Raw genomic sequence first — 16,994 nt, forward strand, 5'->3', positions numbered from 1 at the left:
AATGACAACCACAGCGCAGAGATAGTTAATTCCGACTTGTCGGAAAGTATCGGTTAGATATTACGCACAGTATCGAAAGTTACCGAAGGTATCGGTTACATATTAGGCACGCAGGCCGCTATCTCCCGTTCGGGACTTAATATCTAACCGATACTTTCCGACAAGTCGGAATTAACTATCTCTGCACTGTGGTTGTCATTTTGTGGATCTCCCATGCTCACCTGATGATGGAGTAGGGCTCCGAAACCGGTAGTGAAAGCAGGTTGATCCGCATTATGACAAACACAGCGTAGAATTAAATTTCTATATTAGCAGTTAAGTGGCAAGAATCCTTATATAATTTTATTATATACCTCTACTGCAAGAAATTTGTTTCCTATTTTTTAATAATATATAATTTTATACTTTTGTGCTTAAGCGTAAAAGTGCTTTACTTTTAGACCTAAGCGTTAAAATGACGTTTTTAATTGTCAATAACGTCGCAAAAAATTATACTTCTGTGAGGTTTGAAAAATATAATAGTATATTGTTTTATTAGACTAGACGTTTTATGCCTCGGCTGTATATCGAGTGTCAAATGTACAGCCACAAAAAGTGTCATTTTTACGCCACATTACACACGTATACATATTTTCGTACTTTTATGCTTAGGCGTAAAAGTGCTTTACTTTTATGCTTAGGCATTGAAATGACTTTTTTATATTGTCGATCACGCTACAAAAAAATAATACTTTTGTGACGTTTGAAAAAAAAATATTTTCTTTGAAACAATGTCACAATATAAAGAAACTTCATAACATTTCAAAAACTTCACAACTTCAGAACATGTCATTGTCATTTGGTGGTTCAAAAGAAAAATAATTATATATTTTTTCTAATTTTAAATGTTTTACAATTCTGTACTGTGTGTGACATCCCTAGATGATTCCTATTCTTACCGGTGGCACCAAAGACGTGCCTATCATATAATGCTAGGTTATGGTTTAGACGTATTATTTTTGTTCTATACAAAGTGTCTTAAATTAATATAAATAAAGTGCAAATGCTCTCAGCTCAATAAAAGAAACATATTTTCTCTTTTCCAAATTTTTTTCCAATAAAAAGTTTTTCAAATAAGTCCAAAATAACTTACGAATATTTAACGAATTATTTTAACGAATTATTTTACTTTGAAAATTAAAAAAAATGATTTTTCGCTTAAATTTTGAGCTTAATTTTTTTTTTACCACTGGATCTCTTCTGGGTTTTCTTCCTTGTAAATTTAAGCTACTATGTTGCCATATTATCAAGATATGTTTTTAACTAAAAATTAAAATTAAACAAAAAAAAATTCAAACAATTCCAAATTTTCAAAGAAAACTCATAGAGATGAATAAAAATATATACAGAAATAAACACTTTTAAGTCAACCTCTAAAATAAAGCTTAATCTATGTAATAATAATATTATATTTTAGATTGCCATTTAAAGATGCAAAGAAAAAAAAATAATAACGAAAGACTGAAATGAGAACATGGACAAATCAACAAAATTTCAGATTATAAACTCGTAATTTCTCGGAAGTTTTGGAGCAAGTGGGTGTAAAATATCAGATAACGAACTGCGTTCGTTCTAAAGTTTTGGACGGCAAATACTTCGTGCGAGAATAACTCGATTACGTCATATCTTACTTTTAATCTAGTTTCATTTGGAAAAGTAATTTTTCAATAAAAAAATATTAAAAGGCCGATTTTAACTCTTTCTTGTTCCTTTTGTACAAAATTAATTTTTGAAGGTTTGAAGAAGACATTTTCATCTCAGACAAATAATATTACATAGGGTTGCCAACCGTCCTCTATTCCAGGATTAAAGACAGTCCTCTTTTTGATCGTACTGTTTGTTCTCTTTTCTCTCACGGATTGAATAAGTCCACTTTTTTACACACTAAACCAAAAATTTTAAAATATTTGTCTATCGCCACAATGATTAATAAAATTGTTAATCTAGCGACAATGTGTCTCGCTACTCCCACTCGTTCGCACAGAAAATACAAGAAATATTTTTGGGAGCGATAAACGTGTTTAGCAGTTTAGCTGTTTTAACAGAAAAATGTTAGGTTAGCACTTATTGATTAAAAAATTTTATTAGAGAAGATCGTATATGATTATACATAATTTCCTGGTAAGGATCTTACCAAAAATATATTCTCTGTTTCTCTCTAAAACATCCTTATAGAAAATGCCATCGAGATGGCATTTGGGACTTTAGAAGCTCTTAGAATCCATTTTTAAACAAATAAAGTTGATGACGATAGGTTAAAGTCGGTTTGAAAATCTCAAAACACCATCTGGAAGATCAAAAAAGTAGCAATGAGAATGTGAAACTTATTTTGTTATATATTCTCAAATAGAATAATTTTAATTAACAAGTAACTTGTATTTTTTGTATGTCGTCTGTTAGATTTTATCCACTTAGTAACTTTATTTAGTAGTGTTTTAATAAAACACGCTTTTAGATGTATCAAAATTTAATGAGAATAACTTTATCTCTACATATACAGGGTGTGTCTCAAAAGTGGCTCACACCTATAACTTTTTTATTTTTTCAGAAAAACGAGATTTGGTATATTAGCATATGACATAAATTAGGATTGATTGACGTATTCATTTGTTTTTGATCACTTCCTCTTTCACCGGAAATGACTACAACTTTTGATTTTTAAATTGTAGCCTCGGTATATTATTACTTTATTCGATAGAAAACGACACTAACATTTTCGTTTAAAAATAAATTGTATTTTAAATTTCAATCTAGAGTGCCATGGCTGTGTTAAAAACATTATTTTTTAATCAAGGTGCCTTGGAAAAATAGATTTGATCGTCTAATGTTTTTCGTGTCTTTTCCTGGTCTGTTAAAAGATGCCCAAATCGTATTTTAAATCGTATCTCATTTTTTTCAAATGCAACAAGGGTGGCTCATTAGCATTGTTACGGTTCAAAATTCCACCGTAACTTATTTTACTTATTTCGCTGATTTTTAGGAATAAAACTAAAACTTACTTGAATAACTTGAATAATAACGTTTAATTAGCTTACTTCTTAACTGTACATATAATTTCTAATAATATCTTATCTATAAGTCTCATCATCACAACAATTTCTTTGGATAACTATAATATAAAACCTCATTAATATAATATCAATTTGTCTGTGTAAAACCTACCTTTCTTTCTACAGTGGTTACTAATTCTTTATTTAGACTTATGCTTGTGTTAGGATGTTTTCTTGGCATATTTCTTCGGAGGATTCTTGAACATAGACTTGATGTGATTATCTTTTGTCTGTTTTCAACGCAACAAGTGGGAATGTTGGGTCTACAATATACATATGGGTTAAGGATTTTATCATGTATTTTTCCTGTGTGTAATCAATTGATTTTACCTGATTATAGTTGATTTTTCCCTAAGTTTCATCTTGTTTATATTACGATTTACAGACTGACGTTTCAATTGTTTGTCAGATGATCGTGTGACACCGGCGTTGAAGGTTGACGGATGGATCTTTGTAAATTAGGTTTTCGATCTTTTTAAACGGTTTTTTTATATATGATCGGAAAATGTATTAATAATTTTCCGAAGGTATTATGTTCGTATAGGGATTATTATAATTTTATTATAATGTAATAAAATGTTTCATTCAATCCGTATGCATTAAATAAAATTTTATGTCAAATTTTATTTTGGGTCTTTTGTTTTACTGGTTGCCTGTGTTAAATTTTATGTTGGTGTTTCTGACTTGGAATCCAGCATGTTCTGAGGATTTTGCAAATAACTCGTCTTTCTTCTACTTCGAACCGCCGTGGTAAACGCAGCATTTCTGATCCTGACTGACTAAAAAAAAACTCCATTGACGTTTTTTTGGCCTTGCCTTGCCGTTCCGAATTGGGATTGTTTCTTTGGAGTTGTCTGGAATTCTTTTGTGGGTCGAGAAGACTGGTTGTGCAGTTTTGGCACTAGTTGTGGGCGATTTTGGCCTGTATGTGGTTCAGAATTCCAGAGACAGCTGTGTAATGTTCTTTTGTACAACTATTTATTTTAGAGGACAGGATTTTACAACACTGACTGTGTGTGATGGTCGTACGAGATGAGTACGAGGACTTTTAAAGAACCCTTTTCCAATTTGGAAAAAGCACATTTTTACGAATAATTTGGTACCTCACACTTGGTCTTTCGAGTCAATTTGTCGTTATGAACCGCATGTTATAATTTCAAATAAACCATATGCGAAAATGTCAAAAGTTAACATATGATATGTCATTCTATTCAGAGTTTCATTTTCTATCGAATAAAGTAAAAAATACCGAGGATGTCATTTTAAAATCAAAAGTTCTAGTAATTTCCGGCGAAACAGGAAGTGACCAAAAACAATTGAATACGTCAATCAATCTTAATTTACAGTACGTCTGTCCGTTCTGTAGCTACGGGGTATCTGTAAGAGGGGAAACGATATTCTCTCGATGTTTTTCGTAAAAAAACAGACGACGCGTCCCATCAATAAAAATTCAACAAATTTGCCATTAGCCAATAAAATGAGTGGGCGGAGCGATTTGCGGTGACGCACTCGTCTAATCGACGTATAAAATATATTGCTGTTTATTTAAATGTTTTTTGTCCGCATTCCTTTCATAGACACAGATCCAGCAGATGTACTGTATGTCATATACTAACATACCAAATCTCGTTTTTCTTTCGCCCGTAGTTTTAGAAGAGCTTCGCAGTACAATTAATACCATCAAAAATAAATCCTCATCTGGGACCGACGGGCTAACTCTAAAAATGTTTTCGAATCTGCCAGAAAGCTCTCTGAATCACCTAACTACTTTAATAAACATGTCATTCCAAAATGGCATTTTTCCAAAATGTCTTAAGACGGCAATAATCATTCCTCTGCATAAAGGAGGAGACAAAGATCAAGCTTCTAACTATCGCCCAATTGCACTCCTTCCAATGCTATCTAAGATCTTAGAAAGGTTTTTTGTTTAAGTACAAAATACTTACTCAACATCAATTTGAATTTCTGAGCGATAAGTCCACAAATGACGCCATATTTTCCCTCCTTAATAAAGTTTACTCCAGCCTAAATAACCATCATTCTAGAGCAAAAATTTTCTGTGATTTTTCTAAGGCGTTCGACTGTGTAAATCATAAGATCCTAATTAATAAACTACAGCTCTATCGGTTCAGGGGAACATCTCTCGAATGGTTTAAGTCTTATCTGAGCAACAGATGTCAACTTGTAAGGGTGGATACCACGTTGTCTTCTAGCAAGCCAATAGAATGTGGAGTATCTCAAGGCTCAGTACTAGGCCCTATTTTGTTTCTTCTTTTTATTAATGACATTGCTAACATAATCATCAGTGGTAAAATATGTCCTTTTGCGGACGACACTAGCTTCACTTGGAGCAACAAGGACATCACGGCACTTCATAGGATTATATCACATGACTTAATCATCATTAAATATTGGTGCGATTCGAACCTCCTGAGTCTCAACATTTCTAAAACTTTGTCGTATAAAAACTCGCTACAGCCTTTTGTACTTAAGAACACCACCATTGACGTCGTAAAATCTGTAAAATTCTTAGGGCTTGTTGTAGGCAATTCTCTAAAATGGGACATGCATATCGACGCTTTGTCGAAAAAATTAAGCTCTGCCTGTTTTGCATTAAGATCTCTTTCTAAGGAGCTAAATTTGTCAGTGGCTAGAACTGTTTATGATGCACTTTTTGAGTCACACCTCAGAGATGCCCTTCCATTCTGGGGTACGTGTTGTGCGACTCAATTTGACCGCATTTTCAAGCTCCAGAAGAGAGCTGTTCGATATTCACTGGGACTAAACAACACAACTCATTACCAGGACATTTTTAAAAAATTAAAAATATTAACTCTTTCTTTCTTATTTATATTTGAATCCATTTGCCTAATACGTAAGCATGTATCAGCTTCTCAAGAAAGGCCATCTCACACTTATACAATGAGGAACGGGGAGCAAGATCTTTATCTACCTAGCCCACGCTCAGAGTTAGTTATAATATTATACAACTCGAAAAAAAATGCACAATCACCTGCCATTTGAAATCAAATCCATAACATCGTTTTCTTCATTTCGCAAAGCATTGAAATCTTATTTACTAGACAAGGCTTTATCATAGAGGTTTTTTTCTACGCCGTAAATGACTTATATTTTGATAATCGAATTTGATCTTGTAAACACCGGTTTAATATTTTCTATTACTATATACTATAAACTTATTAAATATTTTTAAATCTTATTTTTATTATTTTATTTATTTATTTATTTTTTATTCTTTGACATTATAAACATTTATAAATGTTTATTTTAAACAATAAGACTGACAATGTAATTTGTGTACTTGTTCTGTATTCTCTTTTGTTTGTTTACTTTACCTTTGTCTACAAATTGTAAAATTTGTTGACAGTAAAGGCATTTATTTATTTATTGTTTTTCCATTTTTTTATCTGAAAAAATAAGTGTTAATACGGCTGAGCCACTTTTGAAAGACATCCGGTGTGTTTCGGCTTGTCTGGTCTTTGCCGAAATATATATGTACAGTACGTCTGTCCGTTCTGTAGCTACGGGGTATCCGTGAGAGGGGAAACGATATTCTCTCGATGTTTTTCGTAAAAAATTAGACGACGCGTCCCATCAATAAAAATTCGACAAATTTGCAAGTAGCCAATAAAATGAGTGGGCGGAGCGATTAGCGGTACGTACTCATCACGTCGAGGTATAAAATATATTTCTGTATATTTAAATGTTTTTTGTCCGCATTCCTTTCATAGACACAGATCCAGCAGATGTACTGTATAGTAAACGCCACGAATGTTTGGGAGTGATTCATCGGTCGCTACCATGTGAACTAATCTGTTCAAGGTCACATAAAACTTAATTCCAGTGCCGTGGTGTTTAAAGTCATATAATAATCTATATATAATCTGTTGTAATTTGTTGTTTTAACTGTAAAAGTTATGTCAAAACATATATTTGGTTATAAATATAAAATGGAACGCCCAAAGGTCGCACTGCAAGCACACCAATGGACTGACGCATAAAAACGAATCAATCAAAGAAACGCGATATAGTATCGTCTTTGTCAATCACGCTAACATTTTAGAATAAGTAGGAGGATCGCAGGCAGATGATTAGACCGGGCCTTTAAAAACCTACGTCTGCGGTAAAAATTTACGTTTTAAATGTAAAAATGATAGCGCGCATGTCGATTCTAACTTCATCAAGCGATGAATCACTCCCAAACATTCGTGGCGTTTGCTATAGAGTTTTACGTTACTCTCATTAAATTTTGATACATCTTTCACTCAGGTCACTTTGATCATCCTTTCACAAGAAACCAAGCACAGATTCAGTACATATTTTTTTAATTTGGTTACAACTAAGTACCGTATTATCGAAAAAAAGGCGTCCAGTTGGCTTGGAAATGACGATCGATGATATTCCCCATATAATTTTATATAAAAAATAACAGCGATCTTTATCTCTGACTCCGTTTTTTTCAATCGTATGGTGTAAATACTAAATATGGTCGTAGATATATTTATATTATTTTCTCTACATATTCAAAATTACCTTGTTAAAAATTTAAACATAAACGAATATTTCAACATTTCCTACAGCTTTCTGTGAACTGTAGATCGATAAAAACAACAATCCATTAATAATAATTAGCGGACTCGCATTTAATGAAATCCAGTTGGTCCATGTTTGTTAAATAAAAACAGCCCACGCCGACGATTAAATTATAAATCCGATTAAAATTCCGAAAACCGAACGAGCTAAAATATCGCAGTTTGCTCGTTGTTTTTCGTAAGAGCATTATTTTGTGCTGTTCTCGTAGTAGCCTCAAACAAAAACAAAAACTCATTGTTTTAAGTTGAACATTCAAATCGTGAATAAATGATAACATGTATTAGTATTTTTGCATCTGATCATTAAGTACTTAATCAGTCATCATTCACTCCTATAACTTTTTTATTTTTTCCTTTGAATAAAACGATTAAGGGATCAGTATAATGCTATCCTCGTATTCATGCATGGTCGACGGAAAGAGAACTCTCGTGTGGGGATCTTTGACAGTTATGTTTGACAATTCATTTGACACATTTGAATTTGATTTGAAATTTTGTGGATTTGTCAGTCTTTACTGAGCTTATTTTGTGTTATTTATTATTTATTCTACTACTGATAGATTTTTAACGGTAGTAAATCTAGAAGGAAATTGTGGTAGAACTTAAATTAACAGTGACACTATTGGGATTTATCGAAAAAGACCGTAAAATATTTGGTCGTGTAGCGTGTGGTAGATCTCGGTCAAAAATCGAGTGAAATAATAGAACAACTTTTCGCTAGTGACTATATGTATAATAGGTATATACATGTAGTAAACCGATAGTTTATGAAATTTACTTAAAATTAACTAATAAGGTATATATTTTTCGTACATTTTTGCTTTTATTTACTACTTGTCAAAGATTAGATGTCAAAGAATTTAGATACGTCAATTTGACTTACCTGCTTCGGTAGCGTATCGGATGTGTGTGTTAATAAATAATTATTATTATAACTCATCTATTTTTTTTTAGAATTATATATTTTTATAACAATTTTATTAACTACCAACATTTATTCACAACGTAAAATAATATACCAAACAAATTATCGAGTCTACCCCTGAGGTCTACCTCAGGTCATCATATTTTTACACGTTTTGAATAATATACAGGGTGGTCCGAATTGTATTCCGGAAACTTCGGGAGCATATTCTGCAGATAAAAAGAAGTAAAAAACTTCTTATAAATGTATGTCCTAAAATGCTTAGTTTCGGAGATACAGGGTGTAGAAGTTTCATTTTTATTCCGATTTTTTCCAAATAATTTCTGAAGTAACGTCAATATTTGGATGAAAATTGGTGTCTGTTAGTTTTTTGGCATGAGACATTTGATTTTGATGTCATTATGACTCCTATTTGTAGAGGGCGCCACCTACATGTGTTTTAACTGTTTTGAAAAGTAATAACTTTTTTTCCGTACCTGTACAGAACTGCCGAGTAAAAAAATATACATTTTCGTATTTTTTTACGTAAAAAATGTCTCTTGGTAAAAATCGTTAGGAGCAACCCTTCTCGAGATATTTAGAATGGGAATAGTCAATACATGTCATTATTGACAAAAAATAAACATGTCGAGTAGATATTTATTTGACTAAAAAGATAAATTTGAAAAATTTTTATTTTTTTTAAATTAATGATTGATGATGGTTTGGCACAAAACATTTTAAATTTATGATTTCCCTCTATTAACTATTTAATCAACATGTTTATAATTTGTGTCAATGATGACAGGTATTGTTAATTTCGATTTCAAATATCTCGAGAACTATTACTCGTAGCGATTTTTATTAAGAGATCTATTTTACGTTAAAAACGTCGTAAATGTATATTTTTTTACTTGGTAGTTTTATACAGGTACGGATGAAAAGTTATTACTCTTTAAACCAGTTAAAAATATGTAGGTGGTGCCCTCTACAAGTAGGAGTCATATTGATCCGTACCATCAAAATCGAATTTCTCATATCAAAAAACTCCCAGACACCAAATTTCATCCCAATATTGATGTTACTTCAGAAATTATTTGAAAAAAATCGAAATAAAAATGAAACTTCTACACCCTGTATCTCCGAAACTAAGCATTTTAGGACATATAATTATAAGAACTTTTTTACTTATTTTTAGCTGCAGAATATGCTGCTGAAGTTTCCGGAATACAGTTTGGACCACCCTGTATATATGGTCCTTCTTTAATTTTTTTATTCACGGATTTTTTCAGATAAAAAAACGAGATTTTGTAAGTATATGACATAAATCAAGATTGAACTGACGTACTCAGTTAATTTCATTTACTTGCCGTTTCACCGAAAATAACTACATCGAAAATAACTACAAGTTTTGATTTTTAAATGGTCCTCGATATTTTTTTACTTTCTTTGATAGAAAATGACAGTCTGAATAGACCAAGTATGTGGTACCAAATTATTCGTACAAAATAGTCTTTCCAAATATTGATGCGGGGCTCTGTAGAAGTGGACCTACTAACCCTTACGGTGTAATTGACCTCAAATCCAAAGAGGCAATACAGAAAGAGGGGGAGGGATATCCTCAATTATATCGGGTGCGTCTCAAAAGTAGCTTACCCCTATAACTTATTTATTTTTTTAGAAAAAAATCGAGATTTGGTATAAATTAGGATTGAATTGAAGTGACTAAAACTTTTGATTTTTAAATTCGCCTTCGGTATTTTGTGACTTTATTCGATAGAAAATAACAATCTGAAGAGAATGACATATCATATGTCAACTTTTGACATTTCCGAATATGGTTTATTTGAAATTGCAACCTGCCATTCATAATGACAATTTGATTCGAAATACCAAGTGTGTGGTACCAAATTATTCGTAAAACATGCTTTTTTCAAATGGACTAATTAGCCACCTTCGTTCCATTTGGAGAAATTGAGATATGATTAAAAATACGATTTAGGCATCTTTTAACCGGCCAGGACAAGACACTACAAACATTAGACGATCAAATCTATTTTTCCAAGGCTCCTTGATTAAAAATTAGTGTTTTTAACACACCCATAGCACTCTAGATCTAAATTTAAGGTACAATTTTGTTTTAAGCGAAAATGTAAAAAGTTGACATATAACATGTCATTATATTCAGTGTCATTTTCTATCGAGTAAAGTAAAAAAAATACCGAGGGTGTCATTTAAAAATCAAAAGTTGTAGTCATTTCCGGTGAAACAGGAAGTGGCCGAAAAGAATTGAATACGTCAGTCAATCCTAATTTATGTCATATAACAACATACCAAATATCTTTTTTTTTCTGAAAAAATAAAAATGTTATAGGGGTGAGCCACTTGAGACGCACCCGGTAGATTCGGGACACTTACACCGGTGTCAGGTCTAAGGAGAGACCAAGTTAAAGAGGTACACACAATAGATCTTTAAGGTCGCGGTGACTAACTCCTCTCTAAACATTCTACCAGAGTACGTAGATCGCTGAGTAGCGACAGAAACCGTCGGCTCTTTTGATGTGGTGGGACCAAATTTTCTTTCTCTCTCTTTTGACGTGTTTGACAGATAGACTACGTATTTAACTGCTCAACTTATGAAGTGGTCCTATAAACATGGTATACACTGCTCACAATTTGCAGTGGAATAAATTATAAAGTTATATACATATCTTTTTTGTTTTGTTTTATCCTTATTTCTAAATTTGAATGTATAAAATATCTTACTGCTAATAAATAAGTAAAAAAACGATTCGTTGCCTGAGGTATACTTGAAATAAAGTATATAGAGATATTTGATAAATGGCAACAGTGGCAACTTTGCTTCTTCGTATGACAGATAACCTACTTATTTCGCGCAGCCGTAAAGAAAATTGAAAACGGGACTGTCGCTACTCGTCGGTTTAGGTTTGGTTTTTTGTACACTCTGATTCTACATACATTCTACAAGTTAAAGAGGTGGAGAAAAGAGAGACAAATCCTCCAGCCTCCACTTCACGGGTACCTCAGCCGGAGATAAGCTTCTCGACTGTGAAGGGCTAAACCCCTGGAAGGGTGTATACCCTCGTAGATGCCCACTCCTCGGAGGATGAACGTCTGTTGTCAGAGGAGGATGGGATAATCTTTTGTCCCCTCTCCAACAGGAAGATCCCCGTATATGATGAGTTATATAGTGTTGATGACTATTACTCAAGAAAGGGAGACACAATAGATCTTTAAGGTCGCTGTGATTAACCCCCCTCTTACTCATTCTATATTCTACAGCATTTAAATTACCGAGAAAAAAAACACATAAAAAAAGTTGCAATTTTTTGTGCATTCTTTTCATTCTTATATCGAATTTTATCTAAAATTATTAGTAGATATTAGCATTATTCACGGTTATTATATCGTTTATTATACCAAAATATTAACCAAATATCAAATAGCGAATTAAAGCGTGTCTTTTACTTGTGACAGGCTGAAGAAAAAGAAGGGTTCTTTTTTCCAATCGATCACTTCGCTACAGAAAAACAGTCAGAAATTCTCGACGAAACGAGATCAACTGGAGGAGAAATCAACAGGTGCCAGAAACGATTATATTCTTTGCCTTGCCGCAGCAAACGCACATCAAAATCGGTAAGTACTATAGGTATACTACACTAGAGGCAAAAAAAAGCAATGGAACATTTTTTCGTCAAGTTTAATTTGTTATATTTTTTTTTTACTTTCAGCTCTATTTTCATGATTTTTTTTAGCAAACTGTATATAAATCTATCTCTAACTTTAATTCATAAACTCAATTTTTTATAAACTTTAGTATTTGGCTTATTATACAAGGTTAATTAAAAGGTTGTTTTTTAACTTAATTTCAAAACACTCTGTGTAATAATTTCGTGAGTAACTTTTCCTAAAACATTATTTTTCGATCAGAGCCATGTTTCCTGAGCATTTTGTTTTTTGACTCATATGAACATATGCCTTCCTGCTTTGATTAATTTGTAAGGGCGAAATGAACTTGCCACCAATAATTTGCAATTATTTCAACTAACTTTAATTTATGATAATATTTTTTAATATCACGAGGCGGTTTTCCGCTTTGGTGACTATTGTCGTAATGTCATATCGACACTGATTAGAACTCTTTATTAAAATTTAAAAAACGTTAAAAAGTAACGATACAAGCTTGGTTTTGATAAATATTAGCACAGTTTAAAGAATATAAAATATATTAGTTGACCCACTCTTCGCCCGTATCAAAACGCCGCTCCCCGTCTGTCTTCTAGACTTGGGTCAGTCTACAAGTCTACATCCGAGCGCGGGGAGCGGCGGGAGGAATTTTGATACGGGCGAAGAGTGGGTCAACTGATATATTTTATATTCTTTAAACTGTGATATTAATACCGACAGAACTGAAGATATTAAAAAAACAAATGTAATAACTAAATGTACAAACAAACAAAAACCTTGTAAAAGATACTTTGTATTGTCTCCCTCGGCTGCTATAACTGTCTGTATAGACGTCCGTCGGTTCATACTATTACCATAGTATATACCAGGTGGTGCATCGTCGTTGGAAACAGAGGAAATCCATGCAAATTTTGAACTGTTCAAATATTGGGTCCTCTATTGATTTTACAGCGAAGTCGTAAATAGATTTTTTAAAGGTTTATGTATGGTAAATACCACGTAAATACACATGCCAAATTTGAACAATTTTGGACCAGCCGATTTTAAGTAGTAATTTAAAAAAGATTTCAAATATTTTTAAATTCAAATCGTAACAGGTAACAAAAAAATACCAGTCAATGGTCAGGTAGGTTTACAAACTATTATTTTGACATTGTCAAAAGTATCTAATTTAATTTTAGTATTCAGGGGAAATCATAGACAAACAAATAAAAAGAGACTGGCAAATTAAATGGTAAAGAGAGAGACAACGTTCCCGTAGCGCAACTCAGAACGCAAAATTTCGTTCTATTTATGTTAATCTGCGCATTGCGTCTATTCTGCCCACTATCTCATTCGAATATAACAAGAGAGAAAGAAGCAGCCATATAAAACGTAATTTCTAAATAGAAATTAGAACAATCGCCTTTCGTTTTCGTCATCATGACAACCAAGATGACAACATCATGACAATTCGTCATGTTTGTTAATTTTTCTTTTGGTGATTTATCTTTTTTTCTAAACTCTCCATTTTATTGACTTATGAATATGGATAGGGAACAAATTCCTTTGTTCCATATAGGTATTTATATTTTGTTACTTATAATTGTAGGCAATACTATTTGTTATTTTATTTGCTGCAGGAGCCAGTATCATCTACCGTATGATCGAGAAAAAACTGCGTCAGCGATGGCTATGAAATGAAGATCGCTGTCATTTTATATGTAAATTTATATGGGAAATGTCATCGATCGTCATTTCCCAGCCAACTGGACGCCATTTTTTTCGATCATACGGTATTTTCTATATGTATTGGTGCCCCCTTTCTCTGATAGATATGTTAAAGACACCCGGTAAAATAAAAGTAAGTAGTTATATTTATCATCTTATTAAGAAAAAAGTAGAAGTAGTAGTGTCAAAAATATTTCGAACCTCCTTAACATAACAAATTAATGCAATTAATTTTTTTCATTTTTTGGGTAGGTAGTTTATAGCTGGTTTATAGTAACCAGAAACTTTATTAATATACAGTACATCTGCTGAATCTGTGTCTATGAAAGGAATGCGGACAAAAAACATTTAAATAAACAGCAATATATTTTATACGTCGATTTGACGGGTGCGTCACCGTAAATCGCTCCGCCCATTCATTTTATTGGCTACTTGCAAATTTGTTGAATTTTTATTGATGGTACGCGTCGTCTATTTTTGTACGAAAAACATCGAGAGAATATCGTTTCCCCTCTCACGGATACCCCGTAGCTACAGAACGGACAGACGTACTGTACCTATTTTAATTTTGTTTTAGGATTAAAACTTGGCTTGAAAATGGTTCAGGATCATGATTCTCGTAAAGTCTTCTTCGCTTGGATATTCACTTTGTTATTGCAATTAGGCAGTTTTTTCGAAAATGAGATTTTTAATGCCCTTTAAAAAAATTGGCCGATTGTTTCCTGCAACAGTTAGTTCTTCTGCATTTAAAATTGGTAGGTGGGTGGAATAAAGACTGTTATTTTTTGTTATTATATTATAAAAAGTTTATTTATTTTTATGTATAAATAAATGTTTATAAAACAGTACAATTTTTGCTTTTTTTATTTCTTTTATAATAGTAGTATTCTTTCGTTCTGAAAGAAACTGCAAATTTTCACTTAAACTGATTTATTCCCTACACCACGTTCCCTTTACGTGGTATAGGGAATAAATCAGTTTAAGTGAAAATTTTCAGTTTCAGAATGAAAGAATACTACTAATAATGGGTAATTTAAATTTTCCGTCAGCCAGAATGTGCGATAATGTCTTACGATACGTTTTATACCTATCTCTTTCCTATTCATATAAATCACACATAATAAAGAAAGATAGCAATAAAGCCGTACGTCCTGCCATGGTCCTGCTAATTGGTTTCAAAATTGTTATTCTGAGTTGCGCTACGGGAACGCGGTCCCACTCTTTACCATGATATTTGTCAGTCTCTTTTTATTTGTTTGTCTATGGGGGAAATTAACCGAAACATGTCAGATACACTGTCTAAGCTTGGTCTAAGCTATTTCTCGCATAGTACAATTCTATCATGCTCAATTTTTCTTTGTGTGTATAACAATAAATCATTACTAGCAGGGGGGTGACAGTAAACCGGAAAATTGGAAACAGTTATGGCGCGGTTCTACCCAGGCAGAAAGCATGGCCTTCTAGACTGTCCTAGACAAAAATCTGAATATTTCTATATGATTTCTGTCAATTTCTGCTACGGAACATTTTTATGCACGTCGGCGTCCTGTTCCTTTGTCTTTTGTCTGTGTGTCAGCGTTAGCTCCCGAGGCCTCTGGCCAGGTCGGGCGCCATTTTAATTTTTGCCGTTTAGATTTGATTGGAAGTTTGTTTCTGATATTTCGGCTGAAATTTATAAGTACAAAGATGTTTTTTGATATAAAGTTCCTTATTAACACTTTAATAAAGTATATATGATATTAATTACATAAAGAAAATTATGAAATCGACGTTTCTGCGTGTAGTAGGTATGGGCCATATTATATGTAAAAATAGGTAATATATTAACTGTTTTTATATTTTTTTAGCTTTAAACCCAAGGATCTTGGGATATTCTTTGCCAAGGATTTTTCCGTATCTCTACTTTAAAGACTGATCGGTGATTTTGAGCAATTGAAAGCAAGTTATACAAGGTAAATTATGATTATTGAACTATAATTAGCCTACATTAATTTTCTACAAGATGAACAGAAATGCGTAATTACATATCACATAGATACCTATTATGTATTTTCATAGCAATAATGCTATAAATCTATGTATGTAGATTATTTTTAAAATACAAAAATGAGGTATTGGATGTATATGTATTATATTTTTTATTCATTTTATTTTCATTCAAGTCCTGTTTGATTTAATTCACAAAAGTCTTATGTACCTATATTTATGTTTTTTACATATTTTTTTTGATGCCAGGTTTTGTGTGGGTTCCGGTTGCCTTTTTCCTGCTTCCAGTTATTTAGTTTTATGCCCGTGAAGCTGTGAAAACATTTATTTATCTTCAAGTTTCTGTAAGTCAATGCACTGTTACTTTACTAATTCACTTTAACACAGCATCTCTGATATTATTTAAATATTTGATATTGATACAGTAGTTTATTGGTTTATATCTCTTTAATTGTGTTTATTTGCATATTTACATTGTTCTAAATTCCAAATAAATATTTTTGAGTAATTTTGTTGTATTATTTACTACTAGAAAGAGTAAAAAGTATATTAACCCTCATTTAAACCTCCTGAACAGCCCGCCATTAAAATCCGGAAACGGAAATAAATTTCATAAAATTGAAATTGTCATGTCTATGTCATGTCAAATGTCCCAGCCGCCATATCTGAAAATTAGTTACCCAGGCAGCCACGCTGTTTCCATAATTTAACATTGACTTGACACTTCTTCTTGTATTTATTATTTTATGATTACTAGTACTGAATATTAAAATTTTATTAAAATTAAGTTACATTTGAAAATGACGCTGACAACTTAAGTTATATCGGTTTTTGACTGGTGTTTGATTGTTACCTATTCAGTTTTAATTAAAAAATCGGTTCAGTTTTTTACAAATTACTCAAAATTGGCTTGTGCAAAATTGTTCAAACTTGTCATGTGTGTACCAAACGTAGAGAAAAAATCTATTTATGACTTCGCTATAA

At 32.3% G+C, this 16,994-nt stretch overlaps 1 protein-coding gene across 4 annotated transcripts in view; it reads left to right on the forward strand.

The window, feature by feature from the left end:
* Positions 1-16,994, forward strand: part of LOC115890029 (protein nervous wreck) — a 110,806-nt gene that overhangs the window by 45,148 nt on the left and 48,664 nt on the right. For all 4 annotated transcript variants that reach the window (XM_030910139.1, XM_030910148.1, XM_030910161.1 and 1 more), the window contains exon 6: positions 12,105-12,263. In XM_030910139.1, coding sequence (XP_030765999.1) covers positions 12,105-12,263 — 159 coding nt within the window. The remainder of the gene's footprint in view (positions 1-12,104; positions 12,264-16,994) is intronic.

This window comes from Sitophilus oryzae, unplaced genomic scaffold, assembly GCF_002938485.1.
Source record: "Sitophilus oryzae breed Bouriz unplaced genomic scaffold, Soryzae_2.0 scaffold_1177_pilon_pilon, whole genome shotgun sequence".
Taxonomy (NCBI): domain Eukaryota; kingdom Metazoa; phylum Arthropoda; class Insecta; order Coleoptera; family Curculionidae; genus Sitophilus; species Sitophilus oryzae.